The 26,651-nt window shown below is 46.7% G+C and overlaps 1 protein-coding gene across 1 annotated transcript in view; it reads right to left on the bottom strand.

The window, feature by feature from the left end:
• LOC115652825 (sulfotransferase 1 family member D1-like) overlaps positions 1–22,615 on the bottom strand; it is a 30,863-nt gene extending 8,248 nt beyond the window's left edge. The window contains exons 1-5 of the mRNA XM_030565345.1: positions 22,250–22,615; positions 16,089–16,237; positions 15,879–16,004; positions 797–894; positions 410–536 (exon numbers count right to left, since the gene is read on the bottom strand). Coding sequence (XP_030421205.1) covers positions 410–536; positions 797–894; positions 15,879–16,004; positions 16,089–16,227 — 490 coding nt within the window. The 5' untranslated portion in view covers positions 16,228–16,237; positions 22,250–22,615. The remainder of the gene's footprint in view (positions 1–409; positions 537–796; positions 895–15,878; positions 16,005–16,088; positions 16,238–22,249) is intronic.
• Between the last annotated feature and the right edge of the window lie 4,036 nt (positions 22,616–26,651).

Genomic DNA, 26,651 nt, shown 5'->3' with positions numbered 1-26,651 from the left:
GTCCCTACCCCTGAGAGCTCACAATCTAAATAGATAAGACAAGGCAGGAGGGCAAATGGAGTCACAGAGCAGTGACTGGCCCAAGGTCACACAGGGAGATGAAGTGACTGGCCTAAGGTCACCCAGCAAGTAAGTGGCAGAGCTGGGACTAGAACCCAGATCATTTCAGTTCTAGCCCTGTGCCCTAGCCACTGAACCATGTTCTAATGTTTACAAATTGCCCTAAGGAACTCACCGTCCTGTCAGGCTCTGAGGAGCCAGGGGAAGTCATTGACTCTGGACCCTTTATAGCCCAACTGAATAACATATCCCTGGATTCCTGTCCAGGGGGTGAAGGGAGAATTGCTTTTCTGTTGTTTACGATCTTATGCCACACCTGTTACTGTGGTGTCTGAGAGGTTACTCCTACCTTTCCCAGCCATAAACTTCCCCAGGAACTCATCCCAGGTGCCAGGGTCTGGATGAATCTTTGCCATCTGGTAGAAATGGTAATAAGAGACAGCCACATCCTTGGCATTTCGGGCAAGGTAGATCATCTGCAGGACAGAAAAGGGAATGTAGTGCAGTCTGAATTAGCAGGGACTGCAGGGACTTTGACCTGACCCCCTGCATAGGTCTGGAAGAGATTTCCCCTGCTCCAGTACAAACACTATCACTGCACAACTGGCATATGAATTATGGGGAGGTTGTCTTTCTGAGATGTTGGGCCCTGGATGCTGCTGGAACCAGGAGGCAGGCCTAGGTGGGCTGACAGATAACAATTCCCGCATCACCATGTCTCTCTGGAGCTGGTTACCTTGCAGTCCTGCTCCCAGAAGGAGACGGGGAGGAGCTGAACTGGGAGGTGGGTCTTCACTAGCCGAGGCAATGGCATCACAGCCAGCTGCTCTGTGCCTGGAAAACACACAGGGGGTTAAAGATATCGTCTGGAGCACCTGGCTCATCCTGAATGAACAGCGTGCACTCACTGGAGAATAAGTCAACACTTCCTGCCTCTTCCTTTCATGATGCCTAGAAAGAGGGAAGTGTGGCTAAATGCCCTTCCCATCCTAACTCTCCTGTGGCTGGCAGCCTTCTCATGCATAACCACTGCACCTGAATCTTTGATCAGCTCCACTGATTTGTTCATTGCAGCCACCAGTCCAAATGTACCTTCTCTCTTTAAACCCGCCCATGGAACCACTTCAGCTTGTCTCTTGGACCCTGCCTGTCCCTCTGCTGCCCTCCCCTGTCCCTCTGCCCATTTAGCTCTGGTTTCCTCTGTGATGCACCAAACAATCCTGTAACTGGTGGTGCAGATTCACACTCTTGGCAACTGCTGCTGGCTAGAATGACTTTCCTGCAGGACCGGCGCTAGAGTTTTTCGTGCCCTAGGCGCACGGCCATTTCGCCGCCCCGCACGCCACTCCCGTGGCTCCGGTGGAGCTGCCGCAGCAATTTCTGCGGAGGGTCCGTTGGTCCACGGCTCCGGTGGAGCTACCGCAGCCGTGCCTGCGAGAGGTCCACCGAAGCTGCAGACCAACGGACCCTCCACAGGCACCACTGCGGCAGGTCCACTGGAGCCGCCTGCCCCTCTCCCCCGGCAAAATGCCGCCCCCCAAAAAATCTGGCACCCTAGACGATTGCCTAGTTCGCCTCAATGAAAGCGCCGGCCCTGCTTTCCTGTATCTCTCCGCCTCATTCAAGAGGGCCTCTCTCATTTCAGATCTCATCCTGGCCGACTACTCTTTAGTTAAGCACTGGAACAGGTAACCAAGGGAGGCTGTCGAATCCCCACCTTTGGAGGTTTTAAGAACGGGTTAGACAAAGACCTATCAAGCATGATTTAGGTATATTTGGTCCTGCCTCTGCACAGGGAGGTGGACTAGAAGGCCTCTCAAAGTGCCTTCCAGCCCAACATTTCTATGATTAGTAGCAGCAAAAGGAAAAATAAATTATGATTATTTTTATAGCACTGCCAGTGCTTTACAGACATGACAGGGTCTCTGAGCCTAAGAGTTTACAGTCTATCTAAACACGGGTAGAGACTTGGGCTATGATAAAGAAAGCCGACCCCAGGCCCAGAGGCCGGGTCTTAATCAAGTTAATAATCATATCAAGGCTTTAGGCCTCAATCACAGTAACATATAGCAAAGTTAAAACATTGATTTATACTAACCCTCCTGAGGCTCACTTTCTGATTTTACTATATTATACACTACTATTATGTTACTTAATGCTGCTAAATCACAGAATGCTGCTATAGGGGGTTAAACTGACATAAAGCCCCTTAAAAAAAAAACCCCTCCATCACTGCCAAATAAACAGCTTGTGCACACAGAAAATTAACCTCTAATAAACTTGGCCGAACATGCATTTTGGGCCCAAGTTCCTCAAATTTGCTTAAGAAACATAGCTGCTGACACTGCAAGTAGGCAAAAACCAGGTGTCAAAGTCCTGACATTAACAAAAACCCGTATAAAGGGGAAGTTGCAAAAAGCAGGCTTGCAAATTAGCTCATAACCGGTATTGTAATGGTAAAAGTTTTGCAGATGGTTAAGAAATGTCATTATATTAACCAAATATGGTATCCTTGGATGTATAAGCTCATATGGTAATTTGCGGTTTTAAGCTTTATAAACCCAGGTATTATTGCTGTAAGGTAGAGCGACTTCCCTCTTGCTAGAGGTCCTGTCGTCTCTCCCTGCATATATGCTTGTAATCTATGATTAATCAATAAAGGAGCCTCAGGCTGTCTGATCAACTCAATTGACTGGTGGTCAATTTCCACGACAATTTTGGTGCATTGGCCGGGAACCCACAAGAGGGCTTCTCCTGGATCGGAGGACCGCAGGCAGTCTCCTTCCAACCCCCGGGCCCAATTAAAAGGTAAGAGACCTTTTGAAATCTCTATGGGGTTTGGCAGAGGACTGGTCTGTAGGCTCCGGTTTGGGTAAGTCACAAGCTGGGTTCGAACTTTTAGCTATCAGACAGACCAGATGCCCTTTCTCTAAGGTTTCTAAGATTCCAAGGTTTTAGCCTTTCCAGAGGCTCCCGTGGTTTCAAAGGTACCGCTAACAACCCACGGACCACGCTCCTTTTGGTCCGGAGAGTCCTGATCCAGGCGTGGATCAGGGGTCCCCTTCCTACCAGGTCTGATGGGGATCCGGGTTTAATGTTCCAGCGTTCCGTGGTTTCGCCTTGACGTCTGTGTCAAGAAAGTGCCTGTGTCTGTGTGTGTGAGGGCCAAGCGGCCAGAGTGAATGCAGCTGTGGGAAGACGCCCCGAGCCTCCTGCGAAGCGAATGCTCGTGACCGGGAGTGTCTCGAAAGCAAGCCCCACAGCTGAGCTTCTGTATGTGCAGAGATTGTGAAGCTTCCCAGCTGGCAGGCCTTGGTAAGTGGCTAGCCTGTTGGGTGCTTGTGTGTTTCCCCGTCCCTCTTCCCTTCCCTTCCACGACCTATGACCCTGTGACCGCTCCTCGAGCACTGTCCTTACAGGACCGCAGAGTCCCTATTTTGCCCACTGGAGCCATAAGCTCCCTTCCCTTCTCGGAGAGGAGGGAAGCCCCCAGGAAAACCGTACCACTGAGTCTGTAGCTTCAGAAGCATCGTTGGCTTAAGGCTGGTGCTCTGGGCTAACGACAGGCGTGCGGGGACCGCGGGTTCTCCGGAAAGGAGCCCGTCCCATCCTTTACCTCCTTCCTTGTAGGTACCTGCTGTTTGGCGGGTCAGAGAAAGCCTACTCCACCTAGTTCCCCTGCCCAGGGCAGGTAAAGACACCACCGGTGTTAGAACCGTGGTAATCCTGATTAGCGCTTCCCTGGTGTGAAAGGCTTGTGTGAAACAAAGGGCTGAAGTGAAAATGGGGTCTACCCAATCTAAAGGGATCCCAATCCCACCAAAAGGCACTCCTGCTGCTTATATGTATGTGCACCGTGGCCCGTCGACATGTAGATATTTGCAAAAGTGGAATTGGTATACTAGAGACGACCCAAAACTGCAATTTCCAGTGGAGGGCAGTTTTGATCTTGATAGGATTGTGCACCTCAGGGGTGCTCTTGTTGCCAACTCTGTAGGACAGGGACAGTTTGATGCTTATTTTGAATGGCATGATGAAATGGGTAAAAGGCGTCAGGAATCCCAAGTTAGGGGGTTAAAAGATACCCAAGAAAAACTAAAAACCCAACTTAAAGAGGCACAGGAAAAATTAAATAGTGCTCAAAATTTGCTCAGTCCCCCTCCCTTAAACGTAGTTCCCCTCTGCCCGTCTCAAACACGCCCGAAACCGACTGCCCCAAAAAGAATCTACCCTTCACCCCCTTCCGATGAGCTAATTGATCTGTTCTTGGAATGTAGACAGTGGCCCGATAATTCTAATAGGCCGCCCGCTTATAGCCCAGATGCTCAGGCAGGGGGTGGGGCTGGACCGGGAGATAGAAGTGAGGCAGAGGACAATCAAGGTAACCATCCAGACACCACATCTCCCTCATCTCCCTCAGGTTCTGATAAACAAACACCTCCCAAGACCCCTTCAGGTGGGTCTACGCCCCGGTCTAATATGTCCGACGACTTAAGGGAAGCTCTAGCTATAGTAGCAGTGGGAGAAAAATGTATAGACGATTGGCAACAGGCATCAGGTGAAGAAAATATAGACTGGGAATGCAGAGAAATTAATTGGGACAAATTATCTCCAAATTCGCCGCTACGGCAGCTGTCAAGTACTATAGCAGAGATGAAACAATTTGTGACATCACCAAAATATGACTCCCTTTTAAATCTCCGCCACCCCCCGGTCTCTGACGACCCTGATGCAATGGCTTTTCATACCCGCCGTAAGGAGTTTCTGCGAAAGGCTGAAAAAATCCCCGACCCACCTAAATCTGTTGCCCTTTTCCCCCTCCATCAGCTGCCAGGAGGCCAGGGAGGTTTAATGACATCTTTATAACCTTATCGAAAAGTTTCCAAAAATCAGGGAAGATCCCGTTAAATTCCAAGAACAATTGGAAATGATAATCAAGTGCTATAACCCCTCACATGCTGATATGCACCAGCTATTATCAGCTATAGTGCCCAAAGAGACCCTTACTCGCCTCTATGCGAGGGCAAATTGGCCGGATGACCCCAGCCAGATGTCAGAGGCCGATTTGGTCCAAAGAAGAAATAACCTAATTGTTGAAGTTCTCAATGTATGCCCAAGGAAAACGGATTGGGCCAAAATAAATGCCTGTAAACAAAGTAAGGGAAAAAATCCGGCCGATTATATGGAACGTATAAAGCAAGTGTTTGAAAGACATTCAGGGATCAATAATGCAGAACAAACGGCCACACAAGCAGTAGTGGCAGCCTTTGTGCAAGAACTCTTGCCAAAGGTAGGAGAGCAGTTAAGGGTTAATTTAGTGGATTGGGAAGGTAAAAATTTAAAAAAAATTCTGGCAGCTGCACAGCACTTCCACCGCCAGTTAGAAAGAAAAAAAGATGAAACAGAATCTAAACTTATGGCTTTACAAATCCAAAGTATGCAAAACTCTGTTGGAAAAGGGCCCGGGAAAAGGTCAAGACAGGCTGTAACTAAAAATCAACCTTTTGCTGGAAGTAGCCCCCTAATTAATCTCAGTTCCACAGCCTGCTTTTCGTGTGGGCAAGTAGGACATTGGAGAGCCAATTGTCCCCAATTAGGGGAAAACCAGTGTCGGTATTGTAAAAAGGAGGGACACCTTATTAAGGATTGTCCCACATGACCCCCTAGACAGTTTCCAAAACAGGAAGGATTGCCTTTTCCTGCTCCGCCAGCCCCAGCTCTTAACTACTAGGAAAGCCAGGAGACTAATAACATCGTCGTCGCCCCCCTTGTTCATGTGGATCAAACTGGCCCAACCGTTTCTTGTCTAATAAATGGTGTCCCTACCCCTTGCTTGGTTGATACAGGAGCTTCTAGGTCTACCTTAAAAGCACAAGATTTCCCTACTGTACCTCTTTCCTCTGAAGTCGTAACTGCTGTGGGGGTAGGAAATACTCCTATTCCCCACCCTGTGTCATCTCCTCTATCTATATCTATCGGTCCTCTTTCTGCTGACCATGCCTTCCTCCTCAGTCCATGCTCCCCTGTAAACCTTTTAGGAAAAGATCTATTATGCAAACTTCGTTGCACTATCTTTTGCTCCCCAGAAGGGGTCTTTTTAGAGGTCCCAGATCCGGCTCATAATGAGGTTTTAGGTCTCCTCCAAATTGATCCAGCCCCAGATCGGGAACCCGATCCCAGTCTTTCCTTGTTGCAACAGGAACTACTGGCAAGGGTACCCCCTTCACTGTGGGCTGAGCATGCTAACAAAGTAGGACGCATTTGTTCTGCTCAACCTGTTAAAATTCGACTTAATCCAAGCAAACCTCTTCCTAGAGTCCGGCAATATCCCCTCTCTCAGCAAGCTGAGGAGGGGATTCGTCCAGTTCTTTCTGCTCTGCTTAAACAGGGGGTCATAGTTCCAACAGTAAGTGAATGTAATACTCCCATTCTACCAAAAACGCGCTTTGTCTTCTTCGCGGGTACAGGCAATTCAAAAAATCCCCAGGCCAATTACAAAAAAGCAGCTCAGGGGATTCTTGGGAATGGCAGGCTACTGTAAACAATGAATTCTGGGTTATGCGTCTCTTGTGCGGCCCTTACAAAATTTAACTCTTAATAAAATCTCTGACCCTATTCCATGGCCCACGGAAGCAAAAAAAAGCGTTTCAACAAATAAAAATTGCTTTAACCAAAGCCCCTGCTCTCGGTTTACCCGATTATAAAAAACCATTTACTCTCTTCTGTCATGAAAGAGAGGGCTCAGCCCAGGGTGTTCTTACTCAGACTCACGAAGAAAAACACAGACCCATAGCTTACTTTAGTTCTTCATTAGACCCGGTAGCAGCTGGGTTACCCCCCTGCCTCCGGTCTGTTGCAGCAGCTGCAATATTAGTTGAAGCCTCCGCCTCCCTAGTTCTCGGCAGTCCGTTAACTGTTGCAGTTCCTCATGCTGTCACCGCTCTCTTGACTAAAAGCAAAACACAGCATCTTTCAAATTCTAGACTCACTAAGTATAAAATGCTTCTGTTAAATGCTGCAAATGTTACTTTGGCTAGATGTCCGGTACTAAATCCTGCTTCTCTTCTCCCCACGGTAACCGATGGGGAACCCCATGATTGTCTATCTGTAACTGCTGAATTATCTGCTCCCAGATCTAATCTACAGGATATTCCCCTGCAAAATCCCGAGTTAATTTATTATGTAAATGGTTCCTGTTTAAAAAATGCGGAAGGGCAGCTGGTAGCAGGCTATGCTGTATGCGATCAACACAGTACTATAAAAGCATTCTCTCTCCCTTCAGTAAAATCAGCTCAGGTTGCTGAACTGTTTGCTCTTACTCGAGCCTGTTGCTTGGCAACCGAAGCGTCTGTTACTATTTATACTGATTCAAAATATGCTTTTAAAGTAGTACATAATTATGGGCAATTGTGAAAATATAGGGGATTTCTTACTTCTACCGGAGCACCTATTAGCCACGGCCCATATGTCAATGCTCTTTTGTCTGCTTTACAGTTACCGTCTGCTATTGCTGTAATCAAATGTGCAGCCCATAAAAAACCCCATGACGATGTTACTCGAGGAAATGCACTGGCGGACTCCTCCGCCAGGCAAGCGGCCCTTTCCGGGTCTCTGGCTCCTACTATAATATTTGCTCTTTGTATGTCCCAGCCCGTCTCTTTAGTTGACTCTTTACAGGACTTAGCACTTACACAGGAGTCAGCATCAGAAGATAAAAAAAACTGCTGGAGACAGTCTGGATGTTCCAAACATCCAGAGGATGCCTTGTGGTATGCCCCAGACGGTCGCCTGGTGGCACCCTTGGCTCTGCTCCCACACCTTGCCCGGCTAGCACACGGGCTAGCCCATGTAGGCAAGGAGGGGATGATTGCTTCTGTAGCTAAATATTGGCATGCTCCAAAGTTTACAAGCATTGCCCAGCAATACTGCCAAACATGCCCTATCTGTCTGGCATACAACAGTGGGCGACCGGTTCGAACCACCCAGGCAGCACACCCACCGCCCTGGGGACCGTTTGTAAACATCCAAATAGACTTTATAAGTATGCCTAAGTGTTGTTCATATAAGTATGTACTTGTGTGTGTGTGCATGTATTCTGGATGGGTGGAAGCTTACCCATGCGCCAAGGCAGACTCAACCACTGTAGCAAAGAAGTTGCTCAAGGAATTTATTCCTCGCTTTGGTATCCCTGTCTCAATTAACAGTGACAGAGGAACCCATTTTACAGGTCAAATCACTCAACAAATCTGTAAGGCCCTTCATGTGAACCAACGTTTGCACTGTGCTCACCATCCTCAAAGCGCGGGAGCAGTGGAACGCAAAAATGGGGATCTAAAAAACAAGCTGGCAAAGCTGTGTACAGAGACAGGCCTTAAATGGCCGGATGCACTCCCTCTGGCACTAATGCAAATGAGGAACACTCCCATGCGTAAACATGGGTTGTCTCCCCATGAAATTCTCATGGCTAGACCAATGAAAATGCCAGTGTCTCCGCCCCTATCCCCAAACTCCCAGCATTTGCAACTCAGTAATAAAAATGTACTAGAATATTGCAAGACGCTAATTAGACATGTCAGATTTATTCATTCACAGGTCCAAAGTGCCCTACCAGATCCAGCTGAGACCGCATGCCATCCCTTGGAGCCTGGTGACTGGGTTTGCTGTAAGGTGTTCCAACGAAAGTCTGCCTTGGAGCCCAGGTGGAAAGGTCCGTTCCAGGTCTTACTGACTACTCACACTGCAGTAAAATGCCAAGGACTCCCAAATTGGGTACACGCATCTCACTGCAAGAAGGTAACGCCTCCTTTGGATCCCATCAGTACCCCGGCTGTTCTACAACCTCGGCTGACAACGTCAGCAGGTGAACCTGAGCAAAAACCCAAGTATCACCTTCGAGGTCGGCAGGTTACATAAGGCATCATGACCAATCCACAGACCAAGATCAAACAGACTGCTCGAGTGCGAAAGTGGCTGTTGCCCTCTATCTGGTTTATTACCATTCTAATGTTCTTTATGTTTCTTTTGGACATTTATGACTCTTACCTACTCTCAGTTGCTGCCCGAAAGACTACTTCGCTACGTCTCCTGTCAACAGGAAAACCAAAAGCCAAAACAACCACTCCACCCTACCCAATGTGCGGGATAGCAGTTAAAAAAAAGGGAAAAATCACTCCCCGTTCCACTCCGTGTGACGAACAAAACCTTGCTGCCAAACAAAGGAAGAAAGTAAAAAGGTCTCGAAAAGCCTCCACTGCTAAACCCAAAACTCTTACTATAGAGGACGTTAAAAATTGGCCATGGTATAAAAGACGTTACGTGATGTGGTATCAGGGAGGCTCTTGTGGCCGACAGGCTTGGTCATGTGGGGTACATTGGTATTTGGGATTTCTCCCCGGTACAGCTGATTGCAACCCACCACAGGTCCCCTGGCCATGTTACGTAATTCCAGAATTACTAGACCACACTTCCACTGTCCCCCCCACGGTCCCTCCTCTAAGTAATCCTCCCATAGTAACCCCATCTATTAATATTTCAAACAGTCGTACCCACCTTGAGCCCCATGCAAATCCATACTTACCCAAAACCTCGACCATCAGGCAATGGCCTAGGCCCTCTTCCACTAATTTGTTTTCCTACTGTCTAACTAAATTAATTTTCTCCTTGCAGGGTCAAGTGTACCAACGGTATGTTAAATGAAATGCGTTTGGTATGGTATACCTTAGTTATCGTAATATAACCTCATATTTAACATACACAGGAGAATCTGACCAAGCCGAAATTTTTATAGATACATGGGACACTGACCATGATATAGACCTTATGCTAATCCCAGGCACATGTTGGCCCCTCACGAACGAGGGTCCCGAATGTTTTGTAGCCACTCATGCCACAAAAACTAATGTTACTGTTAACAGAATATGTTTAGCTGCTGTAGGGTTTGTTTGTGCTCAGGACATTCCCATCACTGAAAACCTGACTTGCACATTACTTCAATACACCCCTTCACACTCAATCAACATCACACTGGCCAAAAAGGGCATTCAGGTGCAAAGCCAACAATTGTGGTATGAGCCCACTGAAAACCCCCATTTATCAGGGTTCAAATGGACAATACTAAATGCTACCTTGGGAACTGTCCATTTCTCCATACCTCTCACTCACTTCCAAATTACTAGTACTCATTCTAATTGCTCTAAAGGTGCGGCTATACACCTACTAAAGCAACAGGCTAAACTTGCAAAAAAAATTAGCAAATTTGAGGAACTTGGGCCCAAAATGCATGTTCGGCCAAGTTTATTAGAGGTTAATTTTCTGTGTGCACAAGCTGCTTGATAAACTATAGTAGCCTAGCAGTTGTTAGTTTATTTGGCAGTGATGGATGGGGTTTTTAAGGGACATTTTATGTCAGTTTAACCCCTTATAGCAGCATTCTGTGATTTAGCAGCATTAACATAATAGTATAATATAGTAAAATCAGAAAGTGAGCCTCAGGAGGGTTAGTATAAAATCAATGTTTTTACTTTGCTATATGTTAGTGTGATTGAGGCCTAAGGCCTTGATATGATTATTAACTTGATTAAGACCCGGCCTTTGGGCCTGGGGTCAGCTTTCTTTATCAATCTGGTGCGTTGGCGCTCCTTTAATCGTTTTGCCTCCTCCCAGGGGAGGCCCCACAGGTAGCCACGCAGATCCGCCAGCGATAGTCCCACCAGCTGTTCATCTGATAGGGGGGTCAGGTCGTATGTGACCTGTACGGTTGAGTTTGATGCGCTATTTGCAGACATCGTTTTATTATTGTGTTTTAAATGAGGACTCCTTTTGAGAAATTAGATACCGTATAGACCCCTTTTACCCTCCATTTAAAGAAAAAAACAATAGCGCTAATTTTGCAATTTAACGGTACTATGGGAAGTGGTCTTACCGGGTTCAGGTTAACTACAGCCAACTGTGCAGATCCAAGGTGCCCAATTGCACTACCGTGCTCACACGGAGGGAGAGACTGTAACCAACCGTTCCTGTTGCAACGAGGAAGGGCTGGGTTAGTCCTTTCTTTACTGTGAGCAGGGTTTGGCACCCCCCCCCCCAGACACACACCAGCTAGGTTAATGTACACTAAATTTTGGGAACACCCTCTACCACTGTTACAACTTTAGTAAAGAAAATGGGGGGATTGTGTTTTTCAGAGCTAGAAGTTTTCATAGCCACCCGGCTGAGGGTAGGGAAGCCATCTAGGAGGGGGCAGTGGGAGAAAAGGAGGTATTGTCTCCTGCCGCGGGTATGGTCTAGCAGGTCGAATAGGGCAATCCTTGAGAAGGTGTCCCTCCTTTTTACAATACCTGCACTGAACTTTTCCTAATTGTGGACAATTGGCCTTCCAATGTCCTTTTTGCCCACACCAGAAGCAAACTATGGGGTTAGAATTAGTCAGGGGGTTATAAGGTTCAATTACTGCTTGTTTTGGTTTATTCCTGGGTTTCTCCCCAGCGGAGTTTTGAATTGTTTGGGAACCTGAGGCCGTAAGCCTAGACTCTGTTTCATTCTTTGTTCTTTCTAACTGACAGTAAAAATGCTGTGCAGCTACCAGAATTCCTTTTAGATCTTTGTCTTTCCAATTTACTACATTGCCTTTTAACCTTTCTTTTACCTTTGGCAAGAGTCCCTGTACAAAGGCCGTCACTACCGCTTGCGTGGCTTTTTGCTCTGCATTTTCAATCCCCGAATGCCTTTCAAACACTTGCTTTATACGTTCCATATAGCTAGCCGGATTTTCTCCCTCACTTTGCTTACAGGCATTTATTTTAGCCCAATCCGTTTTTCTTGGGCATACATTGAGAACTTCAACAATTAGGTTATTTCTTTTTTGGACCAAATCGGCCTCAGACATCTGACTGGGGTCATCCGACCAATTTGCCCTCGCATAGAGGCGAGTAAGGATTTCCTCGGGTACAATAGCTGATAATAGTTGGTGCATAGCAGCATATGAGGGGTTGTAACAGTTAATTATTATTCTTAATTGTTCTTGGAATTTATCGGGATTCTCCCTGATTTCTGGAAACTCTTTAACGAGGTTATAAAGATCACTAGGTGACCAGGCGGCCTGAACTGTTACCAACCCTCCTTGGCCTGGCAATTGGTGAAGAGAGAAATTATTAACGGTCCATGGCAGGGGTTTTATATGTGCTGCCTTACGCAGTAAAGCACTACCGCGAGTGTGAAGGGCAGCAAGATTACAACTGGGAATGGGATTTTCTAGAATGGATTTATATTCTGATGATGTCATAAGCTGCATTATTTCGGCGATGGTACTTGACAATTGCCACAGCGGGGAGTCTGGAGACACCTTTTCCCAATCTATATCTCCTTCCTCCCATTCTACACCCTCTTTGCTTGCCTCAAGTTGCCATTTAGCTATTAACAGTTCCCCCGTTGTTGTTATAGCCCCAAGGGCGTCCATCAACTTTAGCGACAAAGTTGAATGTGATGAGGCTTCACTGGAAAGGGTCGGGGAAGGGGTCAATCTGTCAGAACCCGGGGAAGATAAGGAGGAAAGGTCCTGAAGGATTTCTTCATTTCCAAGGCTGTCTGTGGAGTTTGTGGTTGGGGACTTTTCCCAAGGGGAGTCATCCTGATTACTTAGATCATAGGGAGGAGGGATAGGAGTAGGAGCAGGAGCATCTGGCCATTGTCGATCTTCTGTGAACCGTTCGATTGGTTCCTCAGAAGACGGTGAAGGGTGAATTTTTTCTGGGGAAGCCAATTTCAGGCACGTTTTGGATGGGCTGAGGGGAATCTCGTTTATTAAAGAGGGATGGGGTTCTTTTTTGAATTTTTTCCGTGCGGTAAGCTGAGTTTTTAACTTTCCTTGGGTACTTTTTTGATTCCTTGCTTGGGATTCATCACACCATTCAAAATAAGCATTAAACTGCCCTCGTCCCACAGAATTGGCAAGAAGGGCACCCCGGAGGTGCACGATCCTGTCAAGATCAAAACTGCCCTCTACAGGGAATTGCAGTTTTGGGCTATCTCTGGTATACCAGCTCCACTTTTGCAAATATTTACATGTCGACGGGCCACGGTGCACATACATATAAGCAGCAGGAGTGCCTGTTGGACCAGACTCCATCTTCACTTCAGCCCTTTTTCATACAAGCCTTTCACACCAGGGGAGCGCTAATCAGGATCACCACGGTTCTAACACCGGTGGCGTCTTTACCTGCCCTGGGCAGGGGAACTGGGTAGAGTAGGCTTTCTCTGACCCGACAAACAGGTACCTACAAGGAAGGAGGTAAAGGATGGGATGGGCTTCCTTCCGGAGAACCCGCGGTCCCCGCACGCCTGTCGTCAGCCCAGAGCACCAGCCTTAAGCCAACGATGCTTCTGAAGCTATGGACTTAGCGGTACGGTTTTCCTGGGGGCTTCCCTCCTCTCCGAGAAGGGAAGGGAGCTTATGGCTCCAGTAGGCAAAATAGGGACTCTGCGGTCCTGTAAGGACAGTGCTCGAGGAGCGGTCACAGGGTCATAGGTCGTGGAAGGGAAGGGAAGAGGGACGGGGAAACACACAAGCACCCAACAGGCTAGCCACTTACCAAGGCCTGCCAGCTGGGAAGCTTCACAATCTCTGCACATACAGAAGCTCAGCTGTGGGGCTTGCTTTCGAGACACTCCCGGTCACGAGCATTCACTTCGCAGGAGGCTCGGGGCGTCTTCCCACAGCTGCATTCACTCTGGCCGCTTGGCCCTCACTCACACATATATAGGCACTTTCTTGACACAGACGTCAAGGCGAAACCACGGAACACTGGAACATTAAACCCGGATCCCCATCAGACCTGGTAGGAAGGGGACCCCTGATCCACGCCTGGATCAGGACTCTCCGGACCAAAAGGAGCGTGGTCCGTGGGTTGTTAGCGGTACCTTTGAATTGGACCTCTGTTGTCCCTGACCGATTCCACTCATTGTTATCCCTCCTACCAGACATTCAATCTATTTCACATTTGCAAACCCAAATTCACTACTTAAAAACTGTTTACCAAGAAGCTTTAAATGCTCTTCAAACGGTCCATTTGGTCTCTACCCTTTGTGTTAAAGGTGATGTTCTATGTCAGTTCACAAAAAGTTTTCAGTCACCCCAAAAACACCCTTGGTATGTATGGCTTCTTTTTGCCATTGGTACAGTTACCTTTGTATGTATTTGCTGTTGGTGTTGCTGTAATTGCTTGTCGCATTGTATTTGCCTTAGTACAACTTCCCGTTCCCATCCCCCACCACAATTGGTCTCTGTTAACCCTGTTAAAACTACACCATATTACACACCCACCAATGCCAGTAATGATATTTATGTTACGTTCGACATTAAAACCCCTTCCAGTGCTCCCCAGGAAGGCAATTCAGGCCAAAAAACAGTAAATCAGCAATTAATCGAACACATTGCGCAGGAACTTATAAATATTTCAAATTTTAATAAAGTGTTTGCTGCTGAAAAAAGCCCGGTAGCAGCAAACAAAGAAGGGGATTGATAAAGAAAGCCGACCCCAGGCCCAGAGGCCGGGTCTTAATCAAGTTAATAATCATATCAAGGCCTTAGGCCTCAATCACAGTAACATATAGCAAAGTTAAAACATTGATTTATACTAACCCTCCTGAGGCTCACTTTCTGATTTTACTATATTATACACTACTATTATGTTACTTAATGCTGCTAAATCACAGAATGCTGCTATAGGGGGTTAAACTGACATAAAGCCCCTTAAAAAAAAAACCCCTCCATCACTGCCAGATAAACAGCTTGTGCACACAGAAAATTAACCTCTAATAAACTTGGCCGAACATGCATTTTGGGCCCAAGTTCCTCAAATTTGCTTAAGAAACATAGCTGCTGACACTGCAAGTAGGCGAAAACCAGGTGTCAAAGTCCTGACATTAACAAAAACCCGTATAAAGGGGAAGTTGCAAAAAGCAGGCTTGCAAATTAGCTCATAACCGGTATTGTAATGGTAAAAGTTTTGCAGATGGTTAAGAAATGTCATTATATTAACCAAATATGGTATCCTCGGATGTATAAGCTCATATGGTAATTTGCGGTTTTAAGCTTTATAAACCCAGGTATTATTGCTGTAAGGTAGAGCGACTTCCCTCTTGCTAGAGGTCCTGTCGTCTCTCCCTGCATATATGCTTGTAATCTATGATTAATCAATAAAGGAGCCTCAGGCTGTCTGATCAACTCAATTGACTGGTGGTCAATTTCCACGACAGCTAGGATGGGAAGAAAAGCAGCGTAATTGTCCCTTACTCCCATTTAAACATTTCACATGAGAATCACAGCGAGAGAGCTGCTTTCTTATGACACAGAACAAGGAACTCCACCAGAATAAGCTAAACCTAAGGCTGTGTTCCTAATGCTGCTCTGTTTCACTTTAGAGTTTCTGGCTTCCGGCAACAGATTCAAAGAAGCAGAACACACATCGCACACTGGTGCCACAACATTTTTCTACTGACTTTGTTTTTCTGTGGTGAGGAGCAGGATTAATAAGCAGGAAACAAATGAGTTTTAAGGCAGGCTTTGGGGGAGAAATGGGATAATGTGATGCTGGCCGGGTCAGGGAAGGTGTTCCTGGCTCTTTAATGGCATGTTTAACCCTGTAAAGCAGGTTGGTGTACAGTTGGTACAAAGACAATATAAAACCAGCTGCGTTGTTGTAGAGGTTGAATTACATACAGTATTAGAATCAGTCCAGAGACAGCATTCCTACTTCTCCTTCTTCCATGGCTCCTGTGGGAGGGGACTCCTGCATTTGTCTGCTCTCCTGTACAAGACTTACGACTTCGGAGTCCAGGGCAGCTCATTTCCATGAAAGGGACTCGATTGAAAATTGCATCCCGTTTACATTTCTCCTCGTCCCCGTCGTTGTAAATCATGTCCACGATTTCACTAATCCAGGTTGTGCCTGAAACGTAGATTGAAAGGCAGCATTTCAGAGGTAAGCATATTCTGTCTCCTGCTATTTACATACACTCTTATTTTTACTTGCCTGATTTCGGGTAGGTGGAAATGAGAAGGTCGTCTGGCCTGGCCTGGAATGATTCCACCTGGGCCCACTTCTCCACAAAAGGCCGGTAGAGAGGAATTTCATGGATAACATCTAATTCCTGCCTTGACAAATGTTCCATGTTGAGAGGGCTGAGTTAAGGTGAGGAAAAAAGGAGTTAAATGGCTCTCATTATTTGCATGATAACCGTATGGAAGACATTCCTGCCCATCCTGGGAACTAACATTGGTTTCCAAGATGTGGGGGTGGTAGAATTCCATTTGTATTGATTTCTGTATTCTCTCTTCCATGAATCAATATACTTTGCAACTTCTAAACAAAACAAGCAAACAAACAAACAAAACCCAGAAAACTTTGAGTTTCAACTGGAAGTGTTCCACTGGAGCCTAGTGTAGCCTTTTATTTTATTTAAATTTTGTAACGTGGTATTACACCACCGTGGGTTCAACTCTGATGGCTACAGTTTCAAGCTTAAAGCTTAACAGTGAAAGTCACCTATGCTACTTGCTTTAGATTTAGAGTCTCTAAGGCAGTGGTGGGCAACCTGCGGCCCATAGACTGTATGGAGCCTGTCAGGATAATCCACTGGCAGGCTGTGAGACAGTGTTTACATTGACCATCCACAGTACAGCCACCCGCAGCTCCCAATGGCCGCGGTTTGCCGTTCCCAGCCAATGGAAGCTGTGGGAAGTGGTGCAGGCTGCAGAGACGTGCTGGCCAATGCTTCCCACAGCTCCCATTGGCGGGGAACAGCGAACCGATAGTCAATGGAAACGCTGTCTCACGGCCTGCCAGCTGGTTACCCTGACGGGTTGCATGTGGCCCATGGGCCACAGGTTGCCCACCACTGCTCTAGGGACACACAAAGACCAAGGGTAGTGACCACACAGACATTCACAAGCACAAGGTCTGGTCTGTTTTACAAGTTTTATTAAAGTTACAATTACAGTGATGATTACCCAAGCATGTAGAAATTCTATACAGACCTAGGCACAAGTTACAAATATAGTTCTACTCACATCCTTCACAATAGTGTTAGGGTCTGATGGGTCTCTCATAGACTGATCGTCATCAGAGGGATGGTTCCTGCTGGAGTTTCCCATAGGGAGCTCAATTTTCCTAACCTAGGCAGCCTCTTTTATAATGTGATTCTGACTATGCGTCATTAGCATTTCTGCACATAGTGCACTCTGCGGTTAGGGCATGTGTTAGAAAAATGTGATTACCAGGTATCTTTGCAATATCACCCATTGGTATATCTTTTCCAGTAATCTTAGGGCATCGGGTTATTCTTTGGTCACTTACTTATATCAGCGTTCCTTAACTCTGTGGCTTATGTACGGCTAAGATAAAATTTTACAGGCCTCAGCCCAGAGGCCTTGCTTTTGAACCCTACTTACTTAGATACCTAATACATGAGAATTCCTTCTACATACTCATCAATCTTATACTTCCATAATCCTACAATTTAACTCTATTTAGCATACAATGATTATGTATAACATAACATGTTAGTTAATTATAACATCACACAATAAATGACCAATAAACTAAAATCATTTTCTACGCAAGCTAATGCCCCAGAGCAATATTACTTGTGCTTTGCAAAAATCTAGACTCTTTAAAACAACAGGCACGTTCATGTTGCTGGAAAGGAACAGCTTGATTCCTTGGTGCTATGTAATATTTCCTCATTCATTATCACCCCATGCAACTTGCAGCTTTCACCCAATATCAACTGCCTCCTGGGTTTGTTCCATAATGGAACTCTACTGTTTGATATACTCTTGATTTTATATACTGTTTCTTAAACAGGCAGGATGGTCCAGCAGTTAGGGTTCTGGCTGAGACTTGGGAGACCTGGGTTTAATTCTCTGCCACACACTTCCTGTGTGATCTCAGGCAACTCACTTAGCCTCTGTCGTGCCTCAGTTCCCTATCTGTAAAATTAGGATAATAGTGCTGTCCTACCTCATGAGGTGCTAGATTGAAAAGGTGCTTAGATCCTATGGTAATGAGGTCCATATAAGTACTTAACTAGAAAATGTGAATCTGGTTTTGTAAGGATTATGGTTTTAGGGTATATTAGATTATGAGGAAATGTATAGAATTCTGACAGTGTGGTGTCTGAGTGGATCAGAAGAATATTTATAATGCATAGAATTTGAGTGATCTGATTGTTATGAAATGTTAATTATACAGTATTGTAGGGGTGGGTAGGCATAGGCACATTTTTATTGTGATGCGAATAGCATGCATTTTAAGTGGTTAATGCAAAATACTTGGATTATAATATGTTGAAATTAATCATTGGAATAGAAGATGGGCTGTTAGAAACGGAATCCTCACAACATCATCTTTTTGCCCTAAGTAAAACTTTCAGGAGCATCATGCAGCTAAAACCCAGTTTAAAAATGTTACACTTATGAAATTAATGTTACCAGTGTGTGTTACCATCCAATCTTCGTTACTACAAAGCCAGGTATTCATGTCAATCAGCTTTCGCCATAGCACAAGGAAAAAGAGAGTTAATAGACACAAATAAGCTTGTTAGAAATAAGACTGAACTTCAAATCCCAAAGTTGCAATGTATGCAAATTATTAAGTGTATAAATATATGAACTGATTCTCTTTCTGTTGACCCTGATGTAAATCAATAGGGCAAATGTTGTCACCATCCTAATTACTTTCTCCTTACTGTTAGTCAGTAAAATCTATGGGGCAGATCCTGGGCTGGTGTAAATCAGTGAAACTCCATTGAAGTCAGTGGGTTAGATTCTCAGTGGAGCTATGCTAATGGACACCAATTGAGGATTTGACTCAGTCTCCTTGCTTTAACTGGACCACAACATTAGCAATTTTATGGTACCTCAGTCAAGCAAAAGCCATCTGGAATGGACAAGATTAAACACATCAAATATATTTTCAGCCTGTGGGAGGCTTTAATTACGGAAAGGCAAAATGATGCTATGGCAGCATAAACCCTGATAAGATACTCTTGAGCGTCTCTCTCAGTAGAATGTGGCTTGATTAAAAAATAAAATTTAAACTTTTGTTATCACCAATAAAGTCTTCATTTAATCCTGGGCACCTTGGATGTTCTGAGATTCCAGACGAGCAAGGAGAGACTGGAATGTTGTATTTTTCATACCATTCTTAAAGGCGTAACCTGAGCAGAGGACCTTCCTCTAAATCCCAAAACTTTCAACAGAAACAACAAAAAATGCCTTCTGTAGGGATCATTCCCCAGGCTTTCCCTTCCACACTGCTCCTGAAATGGCGTGTGGGAAGACCCAGTATCTTTCGCAGAATAACAAACTATATGACATTTTTACCTTTTAGGCTCCATATCTCTGCTCCATCTAAAATCTGAGATTGAATTTTAGACAGGAAGACTTTAAGGGCCCAATCCAAAATCCACTGACTTGATGGGATTCTTTCCATTGATTTCACTGGGCTTTGAATCAGGCCATAATGGCACGATGAACCGGACTGCCCCTTGAAGTTGTAGCAGATTTAAAGGGTCCCTGTGTTGCTACCATAGTGTTATGTTTCAGTTGGGAAAAACAATGATTCCATTTCCCCGGGAGGTGAATTGTCAGGCCTGAATATACAAAACCTGTCTTACAACACAACGCTACATAGGAGCTAGCTTCTTTTTGTCTCTGTCCATCTTTCACTCCATTTTTATGGTGGTAATGCACATATCAAGGAAGTGTGGCAGACCCCAGAGAGAGCAAATTGCAGAGTTTTAAATCCCTAAAAAGTAGACGTATACAATATGTTAGAAGTAGATCTTACCTAGCTCTCCATCTAGGGGATATCTCTTGCTTTCAGCCTAGCTTCACCTCTCTCCCACGTAAACCCAAGTCATTACAGTTTTATTATTGCTAATTATCAACCTAAGAAATGCTGAATAGTGCAACCTCAATTAGTAGAGGATAAAACCGCTCTGACCTTGAAGGAAGTAACCCAGAGAAATCTCAGGCTTCCTCCTTGACTGTTTTCCTTGCATTGTTCATTTTTGACCTTTGACCAGGCATTCAAAAATCATGAGTCAGGCTCCCAGAATAATCAGACTGGCTTAAAAATCATGTTTTAAGAAAATTGGAATCTTTCTATTTGCCTTCTGTTTTTTTTTTTTCTTTTTTTTACATTTTGGGTCCACTCAGAAAATGCTTTCAAGCTTTTCCCTACAATCATGAAGGCTAGAAACTTTTTTTTTTAAATGAAAACTGAGAGTACATAACTCCTGGAAATGTCAAAAATCACACAATTCATGATAAAGCTACAAGAGTTAACACTGTTGTCCCAAACAGATGTAAAAGGGTGTTTCCCCAATGCAAATGCAATTTCCACCTGCAAAAAGAGAGGCCAGGCCACGCACTGTGTATTGTAACATCAAAACTAGTGTGGTATTCAGTAACAGCTGCAGGTACGGCCAAGAGCAGATTCTCGGACTGGGAGCTTCCCCACATGGGGAGAGGTGACACACATACACTCCCATACATCTCTCTCTCTCACAGGGAGGTTGACTAACTGACCCAACCCTCCCTGCCCGGTGCTCTCTGTCCTCCATGACTGGCTGGACCCCCAGGATGGACCCGCCTCTCCTAGTGTCTGGTGCCGTGTCTTCCCAAGGCAGCAGATGGGGAGGGGGCATGCGAAGTCACATGACCCCTCCCCACTAGATTTCTACCGGGGTTCATCCTAGAATGTGGCCAGCAGCAGCCTTTCAGCACTGTGTGGGAGGGAAGGTAGGGGAGCTGCTTCCAGCCGCGGGGGAGAGATGACCTGGCCCATGTCTTTGGAGAGGTCATCTCTTCCCTCGCCCTCTGTTCCCCTGTGGCTGGAAGCAGCTTGTCCCTTCCTGCCCTCACAGTGTCGAAAGGCAGCCAACACCCCCAAGCTGCTGCTGGTCACCAACATAACCCAACTGCCTCTTGTCTCCACCATGGGCAGGAAGGAACTAAGCCGTAAGGATGCTTTGTGCACCAGGGCCCAGGAAACCTGACTGCAGGGGCTTTATGGAACCTGGCCAGAGAGGTGATGCAGCAGGGGAGGGTGCCCAGGGGACGGAGCAGCCCTGCGCTCCCTGGAGGCAAGACCCAGGCATTGGGGGGTGGGGCGGGGGTGTGTGAAAGGGGTGCTAAGCTAAGTCCCTGCTCGGGGGGCCCGCTGTGGAGCCTGCCGGTTTGGGGTGTGAACAGGCTGGAAATCGCTTCCCCCTGACACTCCAGAGCTGAGCTGACGGGTGGAGAGGCTTCCCTGGTGTGTGGGGCTTTGGCACATGCAGGGCCCGGCTCTTCCTGGTCAGAAGATCTTGGGCTTTCCTGGAGCAGTGGGGGAAGGAAGGAGCTGCCAGCCAGGCTGCTGGTCAGCTGAGTATTCCGACCAGGGGCTGGTTCTCCGCACACCGTGGGGAGCAGGATGTGCTCCGCCAGGGGGGATGTGGAGGAGTAGTGGGGTGTGTGTGTGAAGGGGCAAAGCAGGGAGAGGACAGCGAAAGAGGGAGCATATAAAGGTGGGCAGCAGAGGCAACATGGAACCGGACACCGGCTGGTGCCTGCCCACACTCACCAGGCACTGCAGCACGCAGCCCGTGCTGGCTGGGAACGGGGACAGGGCCCTGCTGGCCGAGAGCCAGCACGCAGCAGGGGCTGTGCTGATGGACCAGCCCCGTGCGCTGCAGTTTTGCCTCACCACTCGTCCTGCACACCCACCCCCTTCATCAGCCACTGGACCCCCCACTCACCGCTGGTGGGCGGGTGGGCGGCTGGCGAGCAGGAATCTGGCCAGCAGCAGGACCCACAAGTATTGATGTGGGGGAGACAGAAAGTATTGGACAATTTGCCCATATTTAAGAAAAAGTCTGAATACCTGCAAGAGGGCTTAAATATGGGACTGTCCCTTTAAAAACAGGACATCTGGTCACCCTAAGCCTGACAGCTGAGCCTGTATGCAGCTGAGCAGATCACAATTTTCAAGGGCTTGCGCAGTGCACACAAAATGGACCAGACACACTCCCTTTTCTCCCCAGATTCCTTGGATGATCAAGGCCATTTTTCAGACAAGCAAAAGTAAACAATCTGAATGAAAATGCAAATGTATCCCACCCTCTCTCGCCCTGTGCAGTATAATACCTGAGTATCAGGGGGCTTCCACAGGTTTTACTTCAAGGGAAGGTTTTACTTCTTAGAGTTGATCCTTCTCCTGCCAGAGCTCTGAGTGTCTTCAGTCCCAAGTCTCTGTTTTTCCCCCTTTTAGGCCTCAACAAGATAACAAACTATTTATTAACTTTTCAATTCCTGGTTCCACTTTGGACTATGTTTAAAGGGCTAACGACTAAATAAAACAAGCTGATCATGACATGTTCCCACTTGTCCTTTGGCTCTCAGCCCCCATGTAGTTCCTGTAGAGTCTGTCTGTCAGGGTCTGGCATGGCATTGTGCAGCAGATGTATCTCTTTCACTCAGTCTTGTCCAGGATGTTTTCTCAGGTCCTTTGTGTTGCACACAATCCTGGCCCAGCAGGCAACAAGAGGGAGAGAATTTGAGTGAGGGAGACAGCAGTGGGGCCTAAAGAGGGTGGTGTTTCTAAAAGATCGGCAGTAGTTCAACCAGAAGTTGCAGCCCTATGCAGGAGTGACTGGTCAGACTAGATGAACGATACAGGACGGTCAGACTAGATGAACATAATATAGTCCCTTCTGGCTTTAAAATCTATGACTCTGTAGCTGTGGCATGGAGGAGGGTGACTGCTGGAAAGATACTCGCAGACACCCATCAGTGACTTGTGTAAACTTCACACACTCAGGTGGCCAGGAAATGGCATGAATCTCCTCGGTGATTAAACACATCCTTTGAGGGAATGAGTGCATCCCTCATGAGCTCCCATAGTCTCTGTCCCCCTCCATACAAAGTGAGGGGCCCGGACAGCTCCTCCCAGCTCCTCACAGGGAGGTGAAGAGACTGAATGGATTGTGTTTAATACACGTGTGGTATGGCTGAAGCTTCTCCTCCACTCCTCTTGGCCCTTAGGCTAGGTTCCAATGGCTTGTGCCAGCCCTTTCCCCTGGGGTGAATTGCACCCAAACACAGGGTGTGCACTACCTGGCATGAGTGCCTCCTGCACCTCTTCCCTCCCACCACCCCCAGTGTCTCTTGAACGGAGGCAGGGCCGGCGCTTCCATTTAGGCGACCTAGGCAGTCGCTTAGGGCACCAGCATTTGGTAGGGCGGCAGACTGCTCCGGTGGACCTCCCGCAGGCGTGCCTGCGGAGGGTCCGCTGGTCCCGTGGCTCCGGAGGAGCATCCGCAGGCACGCCTGCGGCAGGTCCAACAGAGCCGCGGGACCAGTGGACCATCTGCAGGAACGCCTGTGGGAGGTCCACCGGAGCCGTGGGATCGGCGAGCTGGCCCTCCACCTAGGGCGCCAAAACCCCTGGCACCACTCCTGAACGTAGGAAGAGCCTGTTCCCACTGAGCAGGGAAACCTTTCTACGGTCTAGCCTCCCTTTATAGGGACACTCTGTACCAGGAATGCTTTACACCGAGGTGCTGCTGAGGTCCCAAACAGGGCCCCATAACATGGGCACAGAGGTCCCCGAGAAGGCAATGGTCTGTTTACTTGCAGTACATCATATAGCCACTAGATGTCGGTGCATGCTTAGTAGAGCTCCAGATGGTGGGAAGAAGGAGGAGTGCCCGTGGCACCTTAGACACTAACAAATGTATTTGGGCATAAGCTTTCGTGGGCAAAAACCCACTTCATCAGATGCATGGACTGGAAAATACAGTAGCGAGGTATAAACACACAGCATATGAAAAGATGGGAGTTGCTTTACCAAGTGGTGGGGAGGTCAGTGTTAACAAGCGTGGAAATCACTTTTTTAATGGTAATGAGGCCAATGTAATCAAGGTGACCCATTTCAAACAGCTGACAAGAAGGTGTGAGTATCAGCGGGGGGAGGGAGGGATTAGTTTTTGTAATGACCCAGCCACTCCCAGTCTTTATTCAGGCCTAATTTGATGGTGTCGAATTTGCAAATTAATTCCAGTTCTGCAATTTCTCATTGGAGTCTGTTTTTGAAGTTTTTTTATTGAAGAATTGCCACTTTTAAGTCTGTTATTGAGTGCTCAGGGAGACTGAAGTGTTCTCCTACTGGTTTTTGAATGTTATGATTCTTGATGTCTGATTTGTGTCCATCTATTATGTTGCATAGAGACTGTCCAGTTTGGCCAATGTGCATGGCAGAGGGGCATTGCTGGCACATGATGGCATATATCACACTGGTAGATGTGCAGGTGAACGAGCCCTTGATGATGTGGCTGATGTGTTTGGGTCCTATGATGGTGTCCCTTGAATAGATATGCAGACGGAGTTGGCACTGGAGTTTGTTGCAGGGTTTGATTCCTGGGTTAGTGTTTTTGTTGTGTGGTGTGTAGTTGCTGGTGAGTAGTTGCTTCAGGTTGGGGGGCTGTCTGGGTGACTGGTACCCTGGAGGCAAAGCTAGGGCCAGGCTGCCTGCCTGACTGTGTCTGTGGTTGTGTTCCTTGGTAGCTGCCTGCTAGCTAAGGCAGACTGACTCTGGGTGGGGCGACATGAGAAAGCAGGCTGGGAAAGGGGGAAAGGCTCCCAACAAGGTGGGAAGTTTTGCCTAAATCACGATTTACCACAGACAGGAGTCACATCGTCATGGCCCTGCCTCCCACTCCCTGGAAATCTCCCTTTCCACAGAGCACAACAACCTTACCTGGATAACCCTTTGGGGCTGGTTGGGGATCTCACCATCCACATACACACACCCCATTTCTGGGCACTTCTGAATGCAAAGGCTAATCTCATCTCCTTGAGAGAGAGGGTCAGATTCTAGCCCTTTTCTGCCTCCTGCTAGCCCTGAAAGCGGGACAATTGTCGGGGTTCAAAGTATGTCACTGGGATTCTTCTTGCGGATGGCAGGCTAGTCTCAGCCATCCTAGCCCGGCCTCTGGAAATACATGGGTAGCCCTGTCATAAACAGATAGCTAAGGGTTAATGTCTCTTTCACCTGAAACACCTGACCAGAGAACCAATCAGGAAACCGGATTTTTTCAACTTTGGGTGGAGGGAAGTTTGTGTAAGAGGTCTTTTGTCTGTCTGCCTGTTTCCTCTGAGCTGTGGAGAAGTAGTTCTATTTTCTAGTCTTCTGTTTCTAAGTGTAAGGACAAAGAGATCAGATAGTAAGTTCTATGGTTTCTTTTCTTTGGTATTTGCATGAATATAAGTGCTGGAAATGCTTTGATTTGTATTCTTTTTGAATAAGGCTGTTTATTCAATATTCTTTTAAGCAATTGACCCTGTGTTGTATCATCTTAATACAGAGAGAACATTTGTATTTTTTCTTTCTTTTTTATATAAAGTTTTCTTTTAAGACCTGTTGGAGTTTTTCTTTACTTCAGGGAAATTAAGTCTGTACTCACCAGGGAATTGGTGGGAGGAAGAAATCAGGGGAAAGCTGTGTGTTGGATTGCTAGCCTGCTTTTGCATTTCCTCTGGGTGAAGAGGAAAGTGCTTTTGTTCCAGGATTGGGAACGGAGAGGGGGACTCACTCTGCGTAGTTTCACAGAGCTTGTGTCTGTGTATCTCTCCAGGAGCACCTGGAGGGGGGAAGGGAATCAGGATTATTTCCCTTTGTTGTAAGACTCAAGGGATTTGGGTCTTGTGGTCCCCAGGGAAGGTTTTTCAGGGGGACCAGAGTGCCCCAAAACACTCTAATTTTTTGGGTGGTGGCAGCAGTACCAGGTCCAAGCTGGTAACTAAGCTTGGAGGTTTTCATGCTAACCCCCAAATTTTGGACGCTAAGGTCCAGAATCTGGGAATAAGGTTATGTCATGAGTGGCAGCGGCGGGATATAGACAGAATCCAGAAGCCAGTAGGAATATTATATTTTTCTTTTCTCTGCTAAGGGCTTTTTAGCAGAGAGAAACAGTTTGGTTTTAAAAGGGAACCAGAGAGAATTTTTTTTTTTCTGCTCTCTCTAGCAGTTTGTGGTTTGCATGTTAAGCGAGAAGACTGTTGAGGGTCTTTTGTCATGCAATAGCCCTCCCATTAGGTGGCAAGTATCAGCACTTATATGCATGCAAATAAAGTGGTTTTTCTGGTTTCCCTTCATTGAACATTAGCTAGAGAGAGAAAAGGAAAAAAGCACTGTTGCTAGGCAGACTTCTGGAGGCAACAGAGCCTGCAGTTCAAAAGAGAAACACCGGAGGGCACCCCAACACAAGAAAACAGGAACCATGTCTACCAGGACAAAAATGGAGGCCGAAGACCAATTCAAAGAAGCTGAACACAGGCGAGAGATGGAAAAACACAAACAGGAACTAGAAATAAAACAAAAAGAGATGGAGATAAAAGAAAAGGAAGAAAGCCTCAAACTGGCAGCCTTCCAAAGAGAACAGGCAGCCCAAGAGGCAGCACACAAAAGAAAACTAGAAGAAGAAGAGGTGGCCCACCGCCGAGAAATGGAAAAACAACAAAAAGAAAATGAAGAGAAGGAAAAACAGAG

The sequence above is a fragment of the Gopherus evgoodei genome, chromosome 5, assembly GCF_007399415.2.
Source record: "Gopherus evgoodei ecotype Sinaloan lineage chromosome 5, rGopEvg1_v1.p, whole genome shotgun sequence".
Taxonomy (NCBI): domain Eukaryota; kingdom Metazoa; phylum Chordata; order Testudines; family Testudinidae; genus Gopherus; species Gopherus evgoodei.
The sequence above is the reverse complement of the archived record's forward strand: the minus strand, read 5'-3'. Positions and strand labels throughout refer to the sequence as shown.